This window comes from Castanea sativa, chromosome 11 (assembly GCF_040712315.1).
Source record: "Castanea sativa cultivar Marrone di Chiusa Pesio chromosome 11, ASM4071231v1".
Lineage (NCBI taxonomy): Eukaryota > Viridiplantae > Streptophyta > Magnoliopsida > Fagales > Fagaceae > Castanea > Castanea sativa.
In genome coordinates this window covers 12,670,382-12,692,041 of record NC_134023.1, presented here as the reverse complement: position 1 = coordinate 12,692,041, position 21,660 = coordinate 12,670,382, and the positions used below count along the sequence as shown (strand labels likewise).

The 21,660-nt window shown below is 35.7% G+C and overlaps 1 protein-coding gene across 1 annotated transcript; it reads left to right on the top strand.

The window, feature by feature from the left end:
• The first annotated feature begins 20,918 nt into the window (after positions 1-20,918).
• LOC142616090 (uncharacterized) lies at positions 20,919-21,368 on the top strand. The gene has a single exon (XM_075788977.1). It carries the CDS (start codon positions 20,919-20,921, stop codon positions 21,366-21,368), a length of 450 nt encoding a protein of 149 aa, XP_075645092.1.
• Positions 21,369-21,660: the final 292 nt, after the last annotated feature.

The window sequence follows — 21,660 nt, the reverse complement described above, 5'->3', positions numbered from 1 at the left end:
TAAGACATAAGACACAATGAGAGGAAGACAACCATAGGGTTAGGTGGTCTAAAGTGCCTAACACCTTCCCAAGCCATACCTAAACTCTGAACTCATACTTTGGTAGTAAGATCAATGATCATTCCCCGAAATGATAATATATTCATGGTTCCTAAGCCATTGTATTAGGACATATGTGTTTCACTTGTTAAGAACATATGTCATTCATTTATGTAATTGGCTAATCCTTTGACAAAACGCACTTCACTTGTAATTGGATAGATTTAGGATGTGTTTAATACTTCAAGGAACTGCGTTTCAAGATCAAGTGTTGAAGTCATCAAGTTTGTCTAAGAAACAAGCTGAAAGTGCAAGATCATTAAATCTCGATAGCTAGCATGTGTTGAGGTTAAAGAGCTGCTCCAGCCTCATGGCTTAACAACATCTCGATACTTCTATCTGTCGAGGTTTAAGAAAAATAGATTCTAAGTTCTGTTTTGATTCCAATCCGTGGATGTGTCTTTAGGCCTTCTTTTCTCCTAACCCTAGACATATAAAATGATTATTCTAAGGGCTGTCAAAGTGTACGCAAGTTGCACAAGTATTGAGAAATCCTTGTTCATGCAAATTGTGACTTGAGACGAAGTTCTTGGCCTAGTTCATCTCTCATGTGAAGAAGTTGCTGTGTCTTTGCACCAGAAGGTTTTATAACCAAGCATCTTCTTGATCTTCATCGTGTGGATGAATTGAAGAACTTTGCAGCCAACAATCTTCTTTAGTTGGTGATTGAAGTCGCATACTGGGATCCGCCCAATTGGTTAGTCACGTACTTGGGAGCTGTGCATTGAAAGGAGAAATTGTCACTACAGAACAAGTCCAATTGGGTATTGGGGTAAGGGTTCAACTGTAGGTTAGTAAGATACTTGGGATTCCTTTACTTGTAACCGCTTGTTGTGATAATAGTGGAATTTCAGGAGTGGTGACCATAAAATCACCCGGTGGGGTTTTTGCCGTGTAGGTTTTCCCCATTCGTAAACAAATCACTATATCGTTTATTTTTCGCTACATACTTAGTTTAATTGATGATTTGTTTGTGCTACCACGCGTTTGCATGTTAATTTGATTAATTAATAAACTTGGCTAATTAATCAACTTAATTCATCACAAGGGGTCAATACGTTTTTGACCTATCAAGTGGTATCAAAGCAGACACACTCTGATTAGGGTTAATCTTTGTGTGTGATCCATTGACCCCTGTTTATCATGGATAGAGGTCAGTCTCTTATTATACCTCCATTGTTTGATGGTACTAACTATGCATACTAGAAAGTACACATGAGAGCATTCTTGAAGTCTCTAAATGAGAAGGTGTGGCAAGTTGTGGAGATAGGCTGGACCAAGCCTAAAGAAGCGTCGGCCGATTGGGATGTGTTAGGGTTTATGCCCTAAAACCCAATTTATTGGCATGTATTTTATAATTAAATTGTTTAATTATACGAGACTATCTATAAATGAAGTAAGACATTATCATAGTCCATGAGATGCATTATATGTGATTTATGTGAAAAGTCGCAGAAGATATAAATCACAAGTTCTTTGTAAACTCAGAAGTTTAGTTCGTAGTCGGTGATGAAATTGGGCGTTTCATCTGCGAAGACTATAACATATCAACTAAGATAATTTGTCTTGATCATGGAAGTGGAGACTTCTAGTTGGTATGTTGATATGTTTTAAGAGTTAAGAAATATTGAACTGGACTGCTGTGAGATTTATTATTCTCCTAACGACTGTCAAATGAATAATAAATCTCACGACTTCTATTTACATCAACTCTAAATCCTGAGAGAATAATGGACCTGATCATGAGATGTAGGTTGCTTTGATATATCAGGAGTGAGATCTATTAGTTACGGTCAAAACCTCAGTATGTTGGGCATCCGCATTTAGTGTTGATGGAACATATATTCTCAAGATGGAATTCATAGTCTCTTAATGAAGATACAAAATATTCCCTTGAGATAAGTTTAATAGATTTAGTTATTTAGAGTGTTGGGCCCAACCACTTTAGTAAGGAGTTACTAAAGTATATATTTATGAAATTGGATTTCATAAATATATGACGAATAACATAAAGGATTAAATCGGGTACTCAAGAATTAAGACGTAGTAATCTTCAAAGTGGCAGTCTATATTCATGACTTTGGATTACTACGAATATTTTAATGAAGGGGTTGTATGCATAATCATGTCTTGGGATATAAGTTATTAATAAGGTCTAGAGTGCAATTATATTTATATAGTGGTATTAAATATAATTAATGGTAACTTTGGACTTGTCAAGAGTTGACGGAAAAGCCTAAGGCCCATTGGAGCTAGTGTCTTATTGGTCCCTTTTGGTCCCACTCCAAGCCACAAACTAAAGCCCAATTGGAAAGGCCCAATAGGCCAGCCCAATTAGATAATCAGTTAGTTATAAAGGGAGAAATATACAGAATTTTTATTAGAAGAGATTAGAAAAGAAAAAAAAAACGGTGTGTGAGAGAGTGTGAGACACACTTTCATTCTCCCTTTGAAAACTGATTGAGAGACCACACATCTTGGGCGTAAAGTGGAATTGGAGTGAAGATTAAAAGTGTTCCCAAGTGCTTCTAATCTTTGTTTTGAATTTCTCCACACCAAGGTACGCTATCTTGTTCTTAAATTCTGAAATTTACATAGTGCATGTTATCGATCATGAATGAAATAGATCCTTTTTTGTTGCTTCCGCTATATGTTTTGTATGAGATACAAAACCAGTTTTTTCCTTCAATTGGTATCAGAGCCAGGTTTTCATATCATGATTGTATAGCGTGTAATTGAATTTTAGAATTTAGAAATACCGTTATCTTTGTGTTTTCAAATTTCTGCATAAAGATATTGTTCCATAAACCTTGTGTACATTGATCAATATATGTGATATATTGTTTTGCATGACACCAAAAGTGCATGGATTGCAAGTGGGATTGAATGGAAATTATAAAACTTCATCCAATCCGTGTATAAATATATATGTGTTTACAATGCAATTGTTTGTAAAGTCAATGTTTCGGGTTTGGAAGTTTTTTTTTTGTTTCATGAGCCACAGATTGCAATGCCTTTGGTAGTTATTTATTGTTGGGATAACCGTTTGGAACTACCTATGCATGAACCAACTTAATGCATCACTTGGTCTTTTAATTGCATGGATTGCATGGCTTTCATGGCTTGGACCATTATTACATGACTTGACTTTTTCAAAGTTTCTTTTGTCTTGCCTATATATTATGGCCCACGGATGAATGGCTTTGTGTACAAATTGTTGATGGCCATAAGTTTTATTATATATATATATAATGTAATAATTATATATTACATATATTAATTTGTATATTATATTATATATAATATAATATGGATTTTTATATGTAATAAGGGTTTTTATTACGTTATATATATTTATATTTGTTAATGCTAGTTTAATGAAATTTATTCCTAATGAGGTTAGGATTATATTTTTTCACGTGTCTAGCATTATTATGGTTCTTGATCTGTAAATCTTCGTTGATAAAATCAAAAAGTGTTTTTGATGGCAGAACAATGAAGATGTCAAAAACTGTTACCTGAAAATTCTGAAAAAATCAGTTTTGCTAGTCTCGATCGATCGAGAATTCCTTTCGACCGATCAAAGGCACTGAATTTTGAATTTTCACTTGTTTTTGACTATGTTTTAAAACTTTAATAAAAGCAAGGCTATATGATTAATTTTATAGTCCTTAAAAGTTAAGGATATTTATTAATCATTATCTAACTAAAAGACCTACTGAGATCAAAGATGTTAGTTAAATAGAACTCTTAGTCCTAAATTGTTTTATGATTAAAAGTCCTTAATTTATTTTAATTAGAGGATTTTAATGAGATTAAAATTCTAATTAAAAGGTTATATAGTGTCTAATGAGATTAGAATCTTTTATTTAGTAAATTAAGGAGAGAGTTCTATATAACTAATTTTTGATTCATTAGTGTTTAAGGAATCCTAAATAGTTTAGGACTTCCATTTTAGTTAGTGATTCTAATGAGATTAGAGTCTTGAACAAGTGCAAGGTTATTAGTTGTGATGGGATCACAATTATTTAAGAAAAAAACCCAAATAACGAGTGGGAGTGCTTAAATAACCCTTTTGTTAAGTTTATTGTAATGTGAATAAATACCTTGTCTTGACTTCGAGTCTTGCATTCCATTCGGAGGGTATTTACTTCATGGATTACAAGGTTAAACTTCTTTGTGATTAAGCGAATGTTCGTTACACTAAAGTGACGTGACTTAGTAACATCACACCGAATTTAAAAAATTAAACACATTTGATGTGTAGGGTTAAATTTGTGATTAGATCACAATGTTTTTAGGACAATCCACTTATTTTAAAATTTCTAGTAGGAGAGAGATACAAGGGTTGGATCTCACGGCCTCCATTGTTGGTTCATAGTAGTGTGAAATATATACTTTGTCTTTGCTTCGAGCTTAGCATTCCATGCAGAGAGTATTTATTTCATGGTACTACAGGATTGAATTTCTTGGTTTATAGTAGTTTGATCAAACACCTTGTCTTAGCCTCGAGCTTTGCATTCCATGCGGAGGGTGTTTTGTATCATGGCACTACATAATAAGCCTGTTTAAGGGGATGAAATGTGGCTACACATGATTCTAGGCAATGGTGTACACTAGACTAAGTTTGATAGTATCTTCTATGCTGAGTTCTTGCTATTATCACTTAGAGGCCAAAGAAATAGTGGCAAATTATTTTGTTTGGTAAGAGTTACCATGATAGCATTAATAATGAGAGTAATTCTCGCCTGATCGTAGTGGTTGGTATTCACTCTATGCTGAGGAATATTAATTGCGGGATTAGGTTGTCGTTGCACCTAGTATAGTGTGTTTTTCGGGTTTTATACTATATGGTTATGGATGCAAAATATAATGTCCATGTAATTATGTTCATAGTCTCGAATTGAAGTTGCCATAAATTTTTGTTCTCTAACTATTTTTTTATTGAATCACATTAACTAAGATACAATTTTGGACATGGTGCTTAAGGAGTTGAAGTACATATATATGTTTCAATTCAGCATTATCATAATTTCCTATGCATGATGCATTGATGGAAGATGGCTTATGATATGATCATAATCTCCATTGAAATGCTAATATGTTACATTGGCTTTTATCTCAAATGTGCTACAGCATAAGATGCAAGAGTTAGTACTAGACTTAGACTTTGTATTAAGTCTAAATGAGATGTTTGGTATGAAATATCGTGCTACTAGACGATATTTAATATAAGTCATATTGAGTGCCAAGAAAAGCTTAAGTAGTTCCAATTCTATATCATTTTATGAAAATATTTTCATTTTAAAATGAATTGGAATTCTTGGATGTAGAGATTAAATGCTAATCTCATATGGATATGATCCATAAGTCCATGTTAGAATCATTTGACCAATTCAGATTGTTTTGAAAATAAATTTCTTTTATATTATCTGAATTGATGAGTGAGTTCTACACAACGGAAGACATCCTAAAACCTAAGGCTAGGATCAATATGATTTAATCAAATTCTTAGCCTAGACCAAAAGGAAAAGGTGGTAAGAAGAGGAATTAAAATACCAAACAGTTGGGCAAGCTATTTGCCCTAGTAGTTGCCAAAAGGAAATTAGACTCAAAAGTATGACCAAAAGGAAAGTGTTTCCGTTTTGGTAAAGCTAAGGTTTGTCCATGATTGTTTTCTAGATGGAGATTTACATGTTTTACTTTTTAAAAAGAAAGTTTTCATCCTTTGGTATTGTATGTTTTTGGCACTTATGTCTAGATCTTATTAATCTAAATGATATTCAAGATTGGTGAAAGATGGGATTTTAGAACCATTATTTGTTAAATTTTCAATCTATGAATTCTATTTAGAGGATAATATGATCTAGGGTTCCTTTATTGTAAAGGAATATAATATCAATGACTTCTTTAAGTCAGTGCATACATAAAGGAGGAATAAAACTCTTTTAGAAATAGTAAAGTACATGATAAGTATTTCCATTTCCTTATTTCTTTTGGAGATATACTCTATGTGTTACTATAAATTTTCTAAAATTGATTTCAAAATTTTGTTCCTAAGACATTTGTCAAATTGTGGATTAGGTAAAAACCTAGTATATGATACTTCTACTTTTAGGGATGTCCAGCACTTGTGCTAGAAAGGAAGTCTAACAAAATGAAATCAAAAGGTAGAAAAATGTGTGTTTATGTTGGGTATCCAAAAGGAATTTCAAAAGATTGTTTTGGTAGTCATAAAGAAGATAATATGTTTGTAAAGTACAAATACAAAGTTCTTGATGATGACTATGTGAATAATCTTAAAGCTATACATAGAATCGTTCTAGAAGAAAAATGTCAGAATTTGTTGTAAGACAACTATGAAATACATTTAGAAATGAGATGGTTGTATTAGATACATCACAAGGAATTATTCTAGATATATAGCTAATACACCAATACAATATCGTAGTGGGAGGATTATCAATTATCAAATAAATTCATACTTTTGGAATAAACTTTTGAAGTCATTCCGCAAGGATATGAATTTGATCCTCGGTCCTACATTGAGGCAATAGATGATATAAATATGGATTACTGGATCAAGGTTATGTAAATAGAATTAGATTCTATTTAAAGTCTAGAACTTGTAGAGGAGCCTAAGGCATTAAGCCTATTGTTCTCAAATAGGCCTACAAGAAAAATTGAGATTGATAGATTTGAAGGTGCAAACCTTCAAAGTCAAGACTAATGGTGAAAATATTTATTCAGAACGAAATGGTTTGACTATGAAAAGATTTTTTCACCAATAGTCAAGTTTGAATTTATCTAGATTCTCTTATCCATTATATTTCATTTGGATGAAATATGACAATGGATATCAAGAAAGCTTCTTTTAGTAGCAATCTTGAGGAAGACATCTATATGATGTAACTAGACTTGTACATAGCAAAGAAACGGTAGTATTTAGATTGCAAGTTCCTTAAATTCTATTTAAGGATTAAAGCAAGCATCTAAATCATAAAATATTATCTTTGATCAAGAAATCAAATTGTTTGATTTTGATCAAATATTAAAAGGCCTTATGTGTGTATAGTTATATAGAATAATAAATTTCTTAATGTATGCTGATGACATTCTAATCATTTAGAATGATGTTGATTTATTGTCATCAATGTGTTTTTGGTTGTCTAGTCCTGTTTGATATAAAGTACTTGAGAAAGACTTGTCATATCCTAAGAATTAAAATTTGTTATAATTCAGAAATTAGGATATTGGGTCTATCTCAAACTGCTTAAATAGATTAGATTCTAGCCAAGTATAGCATATAATACTTCAAGAAATGATTCTTTCCTTTTAAGTTTGAAGTTCCTTTATATAGGATTGTGGTCCTAAGACATATAAAAGGAAGAGTATATTAAGACGGTCCCTTATATCAAATAGATAGGAAGTCTTTATACTATGCTACATGCTAGGCTAAATATCTATTTTACGGTGGGCATAGTAAGCAAATATCAATTGAATAAAAAATCATTTAATTTAGTGGGAGTAAAGCATATACTCAAATGTCTTATGGGAATAAGGTGTTATATGCTTGTCCACAGAAGTGAAGTTTTGATCATTACTGGATGTGCAAATACTGATTTGTAGTTTGATTGTGATTCATGAAGTTGGATTTCAAGATATGTGTTCATCCTTGGTAGTGAAGATACACATTATGAAGTTGAACTTCAAGATATGTGTTCACTCTAGGTGGTGAAGATACACATTAAGTGTAAATGATATCTTCTCATTAGAGAGATATGAGTACATGAGAAATAGTAGTAGTAGAAAAGATAATTTATGCAATAAATTTGGCTGTAACTTGTTTCCAAGCCTTGCCTTTGAGTGATTATGAATTACTATAAAGGGAAATAAGTGTCAGATATATGATAAATTGTCTTTGAGGGCAAGTGGGAGATTGTTGGGGTTTATGCCCTAAAACCCAATTTATTGGCATGTATTTAATAATTAAATTGTTTAATTATATGAGACTATCTATAAATGAACTAAGACATTATCATAGTCCATGAGATGCATTGTATGTGATTTATGTGAAAAGTCACAGAAGATATAAATCACAAGTTCTTTGTAAACTCAGAAGTTTAGTTCGTAGTCGGTGATGAAATTGGGCGTTTCATCTGCGAAGACTATAACATATCAACTAAGATGATTTGTCTTGATCATGGAAGTGGAGACTTCTAGTTGGTATGTTAATATGTTTTAAGAGTTAAGACATATTGAACTGGACCACTGTGAGATTTATTATTCTCCTAACGACTGTCAAATGAATAATAAATCTCACGACTTCTATTTACATCAACTCTAAATCCTGAGAGAATTATGGACCTGATCATGAGATGTAGGTTGCTTTGATATATCAGGAGTGAGATCTATTAGTTACGGTCAAAACCTCAGTATGTTGGGCATCCGCATTTAGTGTTGATGGAACATATATTCTCAAGATGGAATTCATAGTCTCTTAATGGAGATACAAAATATTCCCTTGAAATAAGTTTAATAGATTTAGTTATTCAGAGTGTTGGGCCCAACCATTTTAGTAAAGAGTTACTAAAGTATATATTTATGAAATTGGATTTTATAAATATATGACAAATAACATAAAGGATTAAGCCGGGTATTCAAGGATTAAGATGTAGTAATCTTCAAAGTGGCAGTCTATATTCATGACTTTGGATTACTACGAATATTTTAATGAAGGGGTTGTATGCATAATAAAGTCTTGGGATATAATTTATTAATAAAGTCTAGAGTGCAATTATATTTATATAGTGGTATTAAATATAATTAATGGTAACTTTGGGCTTGTCAAGAGTTGACGGAAAAGCCCAAGGCCCATTTAAGCTAGTGTCTTATTGGTCCCTTTTGGTCCCACTCCAAGCCACACACTAAAGCCCAATGGGAAAGGCCCAATAGGCCAGCCCAATTAGATAATTAGTTAGTTATAAAGGGAGAAACATACAGAATTTTTATTAGAAGAGATTAGAAAAGAAAAAGAAACAGTGTGTGAGAGAGTGTAAGACACACTTTCATTCTCCCTTTGAAAACTGATTGAGAGACCACATATCTTGGGCGTAAAGTGGAATTGGAGTGAAGATTAAAAGTGTTCCCAAGTGCTTCTAATCTTTGTTTTGAATTTCTCCACACCAAGGTACGCTATCTTGTTCTTAAATTCTGAAATTTACATAGTGCATGTTATCGATCATGAATGAAATAGATCCTTGTTTGTTGCTTCCGCTATGTGTTTTGTATGAGATACAAAACCAGTTTTTTCCTTCAGGATGAAGCTAAGATCAAGGCGGAAAACTTCAACAGCAGAGCATTGAATGCCTTATTCAGTGCGGTCACTAATGAGGAGTTCAAGAAGATATCCTCCACTGAAACTGCTAAGAAAGCATGGACCATACTTCAGACAACTTATGAGGGAACAAAGGCTGTTAAAGATTTGAAGTAACATAGGCTCACTACAAGCTTCAAAGAAATTAAGAAGGAGGAGGATGAGTCGTTCGATGAGTTCTATGCCAAGCTCAAGGACATAGTGAACTCAGCCTTCAATCTTGGGGAAACCATTCCTGAACCCAAGATTGTGAGAAAAGTGCTCAGATCTCTGCCCGAGAGATTCCATGCCAAGATCACAATGATAGAAGAATCAAAGGATATTGACAAGAATCCAAGGATATTGATAAGAATCCTCTAACTGAGCTGGTTGGTAATTTGCAAACCTATGAGCTAGGGTTGACTAGAATTGGCAAATCGGCTAAAGGCAAGAGCATGGCACTGAAGGCCAAGAGCAGTGAGACAAATGAGTCATTAGATGATGAAGACTCTAAGATGAAGTCCTACATCACCAGGCAATTCAAGAAATTCATGAAAAATGCAAATGGAAAAGGCTTCGACAAGGATTGTAGGCAATCCAGTTCTTCTCAGTTTAAGAGCCAAGATAAAGGGAAGAAGGATGCTAGGGATGGCGGTCTGTACATTGTTCCTACAAGACCTAAGTGTTTCGAGTGTCAAGGCTTAGGTCACATGAAACCGGAGTGTCTCACATATCTCAAGAGCATTGGGAAGAGCAAGGCACTTGCTGCTACCTTGAGCGACACTGAGCCTGAGGATGATTCCGACAATGAGGATGACGGAATTTTAAATGCCTTCACTGCCACTGTCAATCCTACTGAAGGGATTGTTGAAGATGTGGATGAAGAAGAGAAACTGGTGGAATCCAAGTTTTGAAAAGATGGATGATCAAGATGATATCCATACAGCCTATGAGAAATTGTAGAAGCTCTCTGAGAAGCATGAAAAACTCTATAGGTTAGCCACCAAGAAGCTAAGTGATGTGGAACTTGACCGTGAAGAGATTTCCACTAAGTTTGATGAAGCTAATCAAACTATTGGGGCACTAAGATTCGAGAACAATTTCTTGGCTGAGATGACCAAGAAGCTTAAAGCAGAGCTGTTTCAAGTAAGAGCTTAATTGGAGAGGACATCAAGTGCGAAGCTGGATGAGATGCTTAGCATTCAGAAATCTGCTTCTGATTGAACAGGATTGGGGTATGAATTCTTTTCCTCTAATATTGTTTCTACTAGTACTACTATTTTTGTTCCTCTTACTAATAATATTAAAATTGAGAGAAGTGATGATAAAACTAAATTAGCAAGTGAGAACCTAGATAAGGGAAAGTCCATTTTAGGTGCACCCCCTAAGCTTGAAAATAATGAAACTAAAAACCCTAGGACTAAGAAGGCTAACTCTCAAAAGCCTAAACAGAAAAAGCAGCATCTCTGTCATCATTGTGGTATTGCGGGTCATACTCGACTAAATTGCTATAAGTGGTTAGCCACTCAACAGAGCAATGGCATGATAGCATCTGAGAACCAGAATCAGCTTCAAACCTCTCTTGGTCCTCTTGGAGATCTTCTCAAAGCCCTCATGTTCCTTTCGAACTTGAACGGTTTCAATCCTTCCCCCTAATCACCAGTTCAAGGGTTTGCAAAAAGGAAAGGTTCTTCCAAAGTGTGGAAGGAAAAGGGTTCCAAGTGATTTATTCACTTTTTCTCTCTCTCCCCTTCGTTTTTTTTTTTTTTTTTTTGCATTACTTGTGTGTTTTGCTTTACTGTTTTGAGTCAGTCTAGTTTTATGCATTATTTTGCTTTGTTTAACATGTTTTGGTTTGTTTGTTTTCAGCTTTTGTTTTTATTTTTTTTATTAAAAAAATTAAAAATCAGAAAAATACAAAAATAGTGTGTGTTTGTGTATGATAGGCCAAAAACGTATTGACCCTTTGTGATGGATTAATTAATTAATTAGCCAAGTTTATTAATTAATCAAATTAACATGAAAACGCGTGGTAGAACAAATAAATCACCAATAAACTAAAGTATGTAGCGGAAAGTAAATGACACGGTGATTTGTTTACGAATGGGGAAAACCTACACGACAAAAACCCTACTGGGTGATTTTAAGGTCACCACTCTCGAAACTCCACTATTATCACAACAACCGGTTACAAGTAAAGGAATCCCAAGTACCTTACCAACCTACAGTTGAACCCTTACCCGAATACCCAATTAGACTTGTTCTGTAGTGACAGTTTCTCCTTTCAATGCACGGCTCCCAAGTACGTGACTAACCAATTGTGCAGATCCTAGTACGCGACTTCAATCACCAACTAGAGAAGATTTGTTGGCTGCAAAGTTCTTCAATTCATCGACACGATGAAAATCAAGAAGATGCTTGGTTACAAAACCCTATGGTGCAAAGACACAACAACTTCTTCACAAGAGAGATGAACTAGGGCAAGAACTTTGTTTCAAGTTACAATTTGCATGAACAAGGAATTCTCAATGCTTGTGCAACTTGCCACACTTTGATAGCCCTTAAAATAATCATTTTATATGTCTAGGGTTAGGAGAAAAGAAGTCCCAAAGACACATCCACGAATTAGAGTTAAAATAGAACTAGGAATCTGTTTTTCTTAAATCTCAACAGCTACAAGTGTCGAGGTGCTGTCGAGTAGCTGTCGAGCCTCGAGGCTAGAATAGCTTCTTAAAGCTCGATAGATGCAGCTGTCAAGCTTTAATGAAAAGTACTTCTCAACTTGTTTCTTGGACAGACTTGCATGGCTTTAACACTTGATCTTGAAACCTTGTTTCTAAGCATTAATCTCATCCTAAATCTACCCAATTACAAGTAAAGTGCGCTTTGACAAAGGATTAGCCAATTACATAAATAATGAATGACATATGTTCTAAACAAGTGAAACACATATGTCCTAACAATCTCCCCCTTTGACAATCCGTGACAAAACCACAACCAACAAATGAACATATGAGAGAAGTCATAAATCACTCAACTCATATACACTTGTTGAATACAATAAAATCTATCCTAACACAAACTCTTGAAAAACTTTGCAAGAAGAGAGTTTATGACAAGTAGACTTTGACAACCTCTATTTCTAAAACACTTTAAACAAAACTCATCAAGGCATTTTAGTGTGAAACAGAAATAATAGATTGTATAAAAATAAAGAAACATGTGTATAAAGAAAAAAAAGAAACAACACATGTAGAGATAAGTGAAAGAAACATACAACATCATATATATATATATATATATATATATATAACAAAATGAGCACAATGTATGTAAAAATGGTCACAAGACCTAGATACAAGAAGATTATGTATCTAAAGTAGAGAAAAGAAGAAGATACAAGTAATCCTCACTACATCCCTCAACACTCAACACTCCCCCTATCAAAAAGTCCCTATACAAACTCTCCCTTACATGACTACTCTCAAAAGTCATTACCATGTTTAAGAAATGAGGACCTTTAGCAAAAGGTCGACATGGCGTAAACTGGCGCTCACCCCAATCAGAAGGGCGCTTACAGAAAGTGGAAATCATCTCGTCTTTAGACACAGTTCATAGACGCTCACAACCAGGGTAGTTAGGATGTGCAACCCTTGAAACATGGAGCACATTGGAAACCAACACCGGTGTGACAACTATGCGTGTACCTCGAACGCGAGTGAGAAAGAGAGGTACTGAATAATTGAATCCATGCATGTTGGAGTAAAACTCCTGAATCAGCACGGGAGGACAAGTGACTGGGACGTCATACAGTGACTCCCATTCCCATTTGTGAAAGACATCAGGAAGGTCAGTGTCGGAAAAGTTTGCCAAAATAACGTGGCGTTCTGAATGAACAACTTGTTTAAAGAAGTTCTCCAAGAACTCCTGATGGGCTTTCTCATCACGAAACTTGAATAGAGATAGGAGTGGAATCAGAAGATGAAGAGGCCTTAGAACGAAGAGGGTTCTGGGTCGGAATAGACTTACGTTTAGGTGCCATAGACACTACTAACGCAAACAGAGATAGAAGGGGGGAGATAGAAACAATCAGAAAAGTCCCAAAATAGTTCAACTATAACAAGTATATTGAAAAGAAAGTACGTATGCATGGGGAATGCATGAACATGTGACATGCACTATGAAAAACATCATGGGCTCAGCCTAATCCAATCCTACTAGCACATAAACATATTTCACACATCTAACTACATGAGAATACTGTTCAAATGCTAATGTTATGCAATGTATGGAGTTTTTAAGATCAAAACTACAAAACCCATCCCAAAAATTTCAACACAAACTCATCAAATTTGAAAAACCCCAAAATTTTCAAAAACCCCAAAATCTAGGTTTCAAAAACATGAAATGCATGTAGAATGATGAGAAAGAAGCTTACCAAGTGAAGAAAAACTTGAAGAAGCTTTGAGAAACCTTGAAAAAAAGATTTGGAGTGAGAGAGAGAGTTTGAGAAGTTGAATAGACAAAATTGTCGAGAGAGAGATCGAGAGAAATGAGAACCGGATTGCACAGAACCTTTATATAGAACCTCAGTAAATCCCGACAGATGCAGGTATCAAGAGGTGTCGAGACATCTGTCAAGGTAAGTTTCGAGGAATACATGTCGACAGATCCAGCTATTGAGAAGGTGTCGAGAACTAAACACAAACAAGAAAGTTGAAGGTCGATCGATCCATCGGGTGTCGAGAAGCTATCGAGAGGACAGAAAGTTTATCGATCGATCTAGAAGGTGTCGAGAAGCTATCAAGAGGACAGAAAGTTTCTCGATCAATCCTGAAGGTGTCGAGAAGCTATCGAGATTGCAATAAGAAAAAGCTGAGAAGCTCAACAAACAGCCAGGTATCGAGGAGGTGTCGAGCCAACTTTTCAAAACAATTTTTCGAGAAGGGAAAAACATAAACATGAATGCAATCAATCACGCAACTCAACCAATGATCCAATCAACACAATAGACTCTCAAAAACATCTCTCAACAACAATCTTAAGCACATGGATCTCAAAACAAGCACTTACACACTAAACACGTCTAACCAATTTTATATTTCAAAAACAAGTTAAGACAGTTTAGTGAGCATACATCAACGCATGTAAACCTTGTGATGGCCAAATCACATTGTACCTACACATGTATCAAAAGTAGCAAAGAATATTGCTTGTTGTGTGTGAAAACATCGCAAGATTTCACATGTGTCTCTATGTTATGACGATTTGAGATATGAGAAAATCACTCTAACTCACACACAATCATAACTGTTTGATGGGACTATCACCTTTGAGGTACTTCCTATAACTCCCACATCTCCTAGAAAACACGCTTGCAATCATATTTAAAGCATTTTTGTTCTGTTTGCTTTTATTTTCTTTGGATATTTTCTTTTTATTAAGCATATCATGCATGGGTATATGAAAGAGAGAAAAAAGATACCCAATTATGTTAAGCTTTTGACATTGCACTTTTGCTATGCCGAAGCATATAGATGTCATTGACATTGCACTTTTGCTATGCGAAGCATACAAATGTCATATCATGATTGGCGAGTAACAGTGGGGAGATGGTTATTTATGCCTTTCTCTTAGGATTTTTTAGTTCAACTCGTCAAAAAGAGTGATACGAGTGTTGAGTTCAAGAGATCATTTAACCTTACTCATCACAAACAAAGATCATACCTTACTCATCATTTAACATTTCTCTTAGATGAGCATCTCTATGCACAACTAAGCAAGTGAGCTTTATGGCACTTTGTTTGTGATGAGTAAGGTTAAGTGATCTCTTGAACTTAACACTCGTATCACTCTTTTTGATGGGTAGGACTAGAAAATCCTAAGAGAAAAGCATAAATAACCATCTCATCACTATTACTCGCCAATCAAGATATGATATTTGTATGCTTCGGCATAGCAAAAGTGCAATGTCAAAAGCTTAGCATAATTGGGTATTTCTCATCTCTTTTTTATATACCCATGCATGGTTTGCTTAATAAAAAGAAAATATGCAAAAAAAATAAAAGCAAACAGAACAAAAATGCTTTAAATATGATTGCAAGCATGTTTTCTAGGAGATGTGGGAGTTATAGGTTGTACCTCAAAGGTGATAGTCCCCATCAAACAGTTATGATTGTGTGTGAGTTAAAGTGGTTTTCTCATATCTCAAATCGTCATAACATAAGAAACACTTATGCAATCTTGCGATGTTTTCACACACAGCACGCAATATTCTTTGCTACTTTTGATACATGTGCAGGTACAATGTGATTTGGCCATCACAAGGTTTACATGTGTTGATGTATACTCACTGAACTGTCTTGACTTGTTTTTGAAATATAAAATCAGTTAGACTTGTTTAGTGTGTGAGTGTGTATTTTGAGATCCCTGTGCTTAAAATTGTTGTTGAGAGATGATTTTGAGAGTCTAATATGTTGATTGGATCTTTGGTTGAGTTGTATGCGTGATTGCATTCATGTTTGTGTTTTTCCCTTCTCGAAAAATTGTTTTGAAAAGCTGGCTCGACACCTCCTTGACACCTCCTCGATACCTAGATGTTTGTTGAGCTTCTTACCTTTTTCTTATCGCAATCTTGACAACTTCTCGACACCTTCTGGATTGATCGAGAAACCTTCTGTCCTCTCGATACCTTCTCGACACCTGGTGGATCGATCGAGCTTTTGTTCTTGTGTCTTTGATTTCTTCCTCGACACCTTCTCGATAGCTCTATCTATCGATGTTGCTTTTCTCAACACCTTCCTCGACAGATGTCTCAACACCTCTCGACACCTGTATCTGTCGAGATTTACTAAACCACTATTTAATGGTTCTATGCGATCCGGTCTTCATTTCTCTCGATCTCTCTCTTGACTGCACTGTCTGTTCACCTTCTAAACCTCTCTCTCTCACTCCAAACATCAACCCAAGGTTTCTTCATTCTTTTTCAACCTTTTCTTCACTTGGTAAGCTTCTAATCTTCTTCATTTACATGCATTTCGTGTTTTCAAACCTAGGTTTTGGGGGTTTGAAAAATTTTGGGGATATTTCAAAATTGGTTGGTTGTTGTTGCAATTTTTTAGGATGGGTTTTGTAGAGTTGATCTGAAAAACTCCATGCATTGCATCACATTTGCATTTTCATAGTATTCTCATGCATTTAGATGTGTGTGAACTGTTTGTGTGCTAGTAGGATTGGATTGGGTTGGGTTGAGCCCATGATGCTGTTTATATTGCATGTCACAAGTGCATGCATTTCCCATGCATACGTTCTCTCTTTTCAATATACTTGTTATATTTCAATTGTTTTAAGACTATTCTGAGTGTTTCTTTCTCCCCCCTCTCTTTCTGTTTATGTTAGTAGTGTATATGGCACCAAAACGTAAGTCTATTCCGACCCAGAACCCTCTTCATTCTAGGGCCTCTTCGTCTTCTGATCATACTCCTCTTTCTGTTCGGTTCCATGATGAGAAAGCCCATCAGGACTTCTCAGAGAACTTTTCTAAACAAGGTGTTCATTCGGAAAGCCAAGTTATCCTGGCGGACTTTGCCGACACTGACCATCCTGATGTCTTTCACAAATGGGAATGGGAGTCACTGTGTGACGTTCCGGTCACTTGTCCTCCTATGCTGATCCAAGAGTGTTACTCCAACATGCATGGATTTGATTCTCTAGTACCTCTCTTTCTCACTCACGTTCAAGGTACGCGCATAGTTGTCACACCAGAGTTGGTATCCGATGTGCTCCATGTTCCGAGGGTTGCGCATCCTGACTACCCCAGTTGTGAGCATTTACAGACTGTGTCCAAGGACAAGATGATTTCTGCTTTTTGTGAGTGCCTTTCTGATTGGGATGAGCACCAGTTTACATCATGTCGATCTTTTGCTAAAGGTCTTTATTTCTTAAACATGGTGATGACTTTTGTTTTGTATCCTCTCTTTCACTATAGCTCTATCACAGAGCCTCGTGCTCGTTTTCTGTTGTCTCTTCTTGAGGATCTTACCATTGACTTCCTTTCACATTTCATCTTTTCTATCATAGATGTGTATAAGGATATTGCTACATATGCTAAGCTCATCTTTCCTTCCGCTATCATGAGGATTTTACGCCATTTTTCCATCCCTTTTCCTGTCTCCGACCCTTTTCATGTCATGGTTGCCATAGACGCCGTTACCATAAAAAATAGCGAGGTGCAACTTAGGTCGCGATAGACAGGTTCAATAGCTCCTTCCTCCTATTCTGGTCCATCTAAATCTGCTCGTGCCTCATCCGCTCCCTCCTCTTCTACGAGTGATGTTTCATTAGGAGACATCATGGCATAGCTTCAGCGTATGGATGCTCGCCTAGATACGCTCTCTACAGAGTTGTATCAGGTGAATGTCCGTGTTGGTCGCACTGCTCAGCGACAGGCGACCATGGGTGGTTTTGCTCCTGAGGTTTCTCCTCCACCACCTCTCATGGCTTCTGTGTCTAAGGATGATGATGGTGATGATGATGATGCTTCGGATGATGATGATGGAGATGCTAGCTCTACCGATGAGATGTCTATTTGACACTCTACCCTTTATCACTCGTGACGAAAAGGGGGAGTAGTTTTAGGTTATAAGAGTAGTCATACATAGGGGGAGAGCTTGTATAGGGACATTTTTGATAGGGGAAGTGTTGAGGGATGTAGTGAGGATTACTTGTATTTTTTTCTTTTCTCTACTTTAGATACATTTTCCTCTTGTACCTAGGTCTTGTGACTATTTTGACATACATTGTGTTTATCCTTGATATATATGTGATGATGTATGTTTCTTCACCTATCTCTACAAGTGTTGTTTCTTTTCTCTCTTTATACTCATAATTCTTTATTTGTATGCAATCTATTATTTCTGTTTCACACTAAGATGCCTTGATGAGTTTTGTTTAAAGTGTTTCAGAAATACAGGTTGTCAAAGTCTTTTTGCCATAAACTCTCTTCTTGCAAAGTTTTTCAAGAGTTTGTGTTAGGATAGATTTTACTGTATTCAACAAGTGAATATGAGTTGAGTGATTTATGACTTCTCTCATATGTTCATTTGTTGGTTGTGGTTTTGTCACAGATTGCCAAAGGGGGAGATTGTTAGGACATATGTGTTTCACTTGTTAAGAACATATGTCATTCACTTATGTAATTGGCTAATCCTTTGACAAAATGCACTTCACTTGTAATTGGGTAGATTTAGGATGTGTTTAATGCTTCAAGGAACTGTGTTTCAAGATCAAGTGTTGAAGTTATCAAGTCTGTCCAAGAAATAAGCTAAAAAGTGCAAGATCATTAAATCTTGACAGCTAGCATGTGTCGAGGTTTAAAGAGCTATTCCAGCCCTATGGCTCAACAGCATCTCGATACTTCTATTTGTCGAGGCTTAAGAAAAATAGATTCTAAGTTCTATTTTGATTCCAATCCATGGATGTGTCTTTGGGCCTTCTTTTCTCCTAACCCTAGACATATAAAAGGATTATTCTAAGGACCGTCAAAGTTTACACAAGTTGCACAAGCATTGAGAAATCCTTGTTCATGCAACTTGTGACTTGAGACGAAGTTCTTGGCCTAGTTCATCTCTTTTGTGAAGAAGTTGCTGTGTCTTTGCACCATAGGGTTTTGTAATCAAGCATCTTCTTGATCTTCATTGTGTGGATGAATTGAAGAACTTTGCATCCAATAATCTTCTCTAGTTGGTGATTGAAGTAACGCACTGGGATCCGCACAATTGGTTAGTCACGTACTTGGGAGCCGTGCATTGAAAGGAGAAATTGTCACTACGGAATAAGTCCAATTGGATATTGGGGTAAGGGTTCAACTGTAGGTTGGTAAGGTACTTGAGATTCCTTTACTTGTAACTGCTTGTTGTGATAATAGTGGAATTTCGGGAGTGGTGACCTTAAAATCACCTGGTGGGGTTTTTGCCGTGTAGGTTTTCCCCATTCGTAAACAAATCACTGTGTCATTTATTTTCCGCTGCATATTTAGTTTAATTGGTGATTTGTTTGTGCTACCACGCGTTTGCATATTAATTTGATTAATTAATAAACTTGGCTAATTAATCAACTTAATTCATCACAAGGGGTCAATACATTTTTGACCTATCACATTGTAAAACTAGGTGGCGACTCCCCGTTGTGTCCACAAATACAATTTCTCGTGATGCTTCTCTTTCATGCTTTTGGATTCTTTTGGGTTCGGGTTGTGATCGTTAATTATCAAGGGAGTTCAAAGATGCCTTTATATTTTGTGCGAAATATTAAAAAATGCAATGCCTTAGACCATTAACAAAAAAAAAAAGAAAAAGAAAAAAGGAAATCCCTACAGTTTCTTTTTATTGTTCTTTTTCAGGCTTTAGACTCTTTTGAGTTCAGGGCTTGACACCATTGGGATACATGTCATTAGTGAGACAAGTCTGTTTATCTCTTGATTACCCATACATACAGAAAACTAGTAATGCATCCTCAAATTCATTTACTTAGTAAGTTTAAATAGTAGGGTTACAAATGTAAAATTGCTAATTTAAAAATTCCTAAACTTTAGCTAAAAAAAAAAAAAAATCCCTTATAACCAAGGTTGTTGAAATTGGGATCTAATGTAGGATCATAGGAGTAGGTGGGATCGTGAATTATAGATCGGATCGTGGTTTGTAAGATCCTACGTTATTTGAGAAAAAAAAAACACATTGATATGTTAAATAATTATATAAATTCTACATTCATTCATAAATTTGTATCCGTTTGATGTAATTACTATACATCACTACATCCATTTTGTAAGCATCATTTAAAGAGGCCAAAAACCTTAAAACGTGACACTCTATTGGGATGTTACTTTTCATTAGGTTAGATTGACACTCTATTTCTCTATATTAGAATACAAAAACTTGGTTTATTGGGATTTTTTTTTTTCATTTGGTTCCAACTAAGCTTTTGTCAAGTTAAAGAAGATTACAAGAAACCATAATTGTTTGGAATTGTTAGAATTGTACGATCCTACCGATCTTGAATGATCACAAAGATCCTTGAAAGATCCAGATCATTTTGAACTGGTGGGATTGTAAAATCGTAAGATTGTAGGATCGTAGGATACATATCAGGATTTTGAAAACCTTGCTAACAACCTTTCTGCCTACCCCACGTTTCAACTTTTTCCCCCCTCATTCTCTCTTACGTATTTTCCTTTTTAACTCATAATTTTAGCTAAGCCAATCAAGAATCTAGTAGGTCAAAAAAGGTTTCTCTGTTGCTTGAGAGTTCAGTTTGTACGTCTGGCCTTTCTTGCACTGTAGAATTGGTTGTTGCCTTCATCTGAAGGTGCTGTTAGGTCCCTTGGAGTACCAAGTGTACTTCTCGGCTAGTGAGGTTTTTTTTTTTTTTTTTTTTTTTTTTTCAGGGGTGTGGGAAACAGCTTCCTATGGATGAATTAGAAAAATCTTGGACATGTCTTTCCCTATCTGAGAGAAAAGGGCCAGGATGTTGCCTTACGCCAGATGAGAGTGTCAAAACTTTCTCCATTATAGCAAGTTTTCTTATTAAAAGAGCTCTTAATGCAGAAGCGATTGTTAGAACTTTTACTCCTTTGTGGCGAGCAAGAAGGGGCTTCAAAATTCAACATATTGGTGTTCATAAGATTTTGTTTTCCTTCGAAGACAAAGAGGATGTAGACAGATTATTGGGTAGCGAGCCATGGAGTTTCGATAAGCGCTTGGTGGTTATGCAGCGCTATGACAATGACAGATCACTCGAGGATATCAAGTATGATCAGACTTCCTTTTGGGTACAAGTCCACGGACTCCCATTGAGGTACATAACCATTGAGGCGGCGGAAAAAATATGCGGAGGGGTGGGTGAAGTGATCAAGTAGTTTGATTCAAAGCTTTACAATGGGGGAAATTTTATTCGTGTCAATGTCTCAGTAGATATCACAATGCCTTTATGCAGGGGTCAGCAAAGCAAGCTTGGCGGCTTTTACATGACCATAATACTCTTTTCTACAAAATTTTCAAGGCAAGGTTCTTTCCAAATTCAACGATTATGGAGGCTAAGGATTCAAGATTGGGCTCTTATGTATGGAGCAGTATTCTCATAGGGAGGGATGTCATTCTAAGGAAGCATGGAGGGTTGGGATGGAAAAAAATTAGAATTTGGCAGGATCA

Excerpts from the sequence above, each read along its gene's own strand:
- LOC142616090 (XM_075788977.1), top strand. The coding sequence starts at position 20,919 with ATGGATGAATTAGAAAAATCTTGGACATGTCTTTCCCTATCTGAGAGA.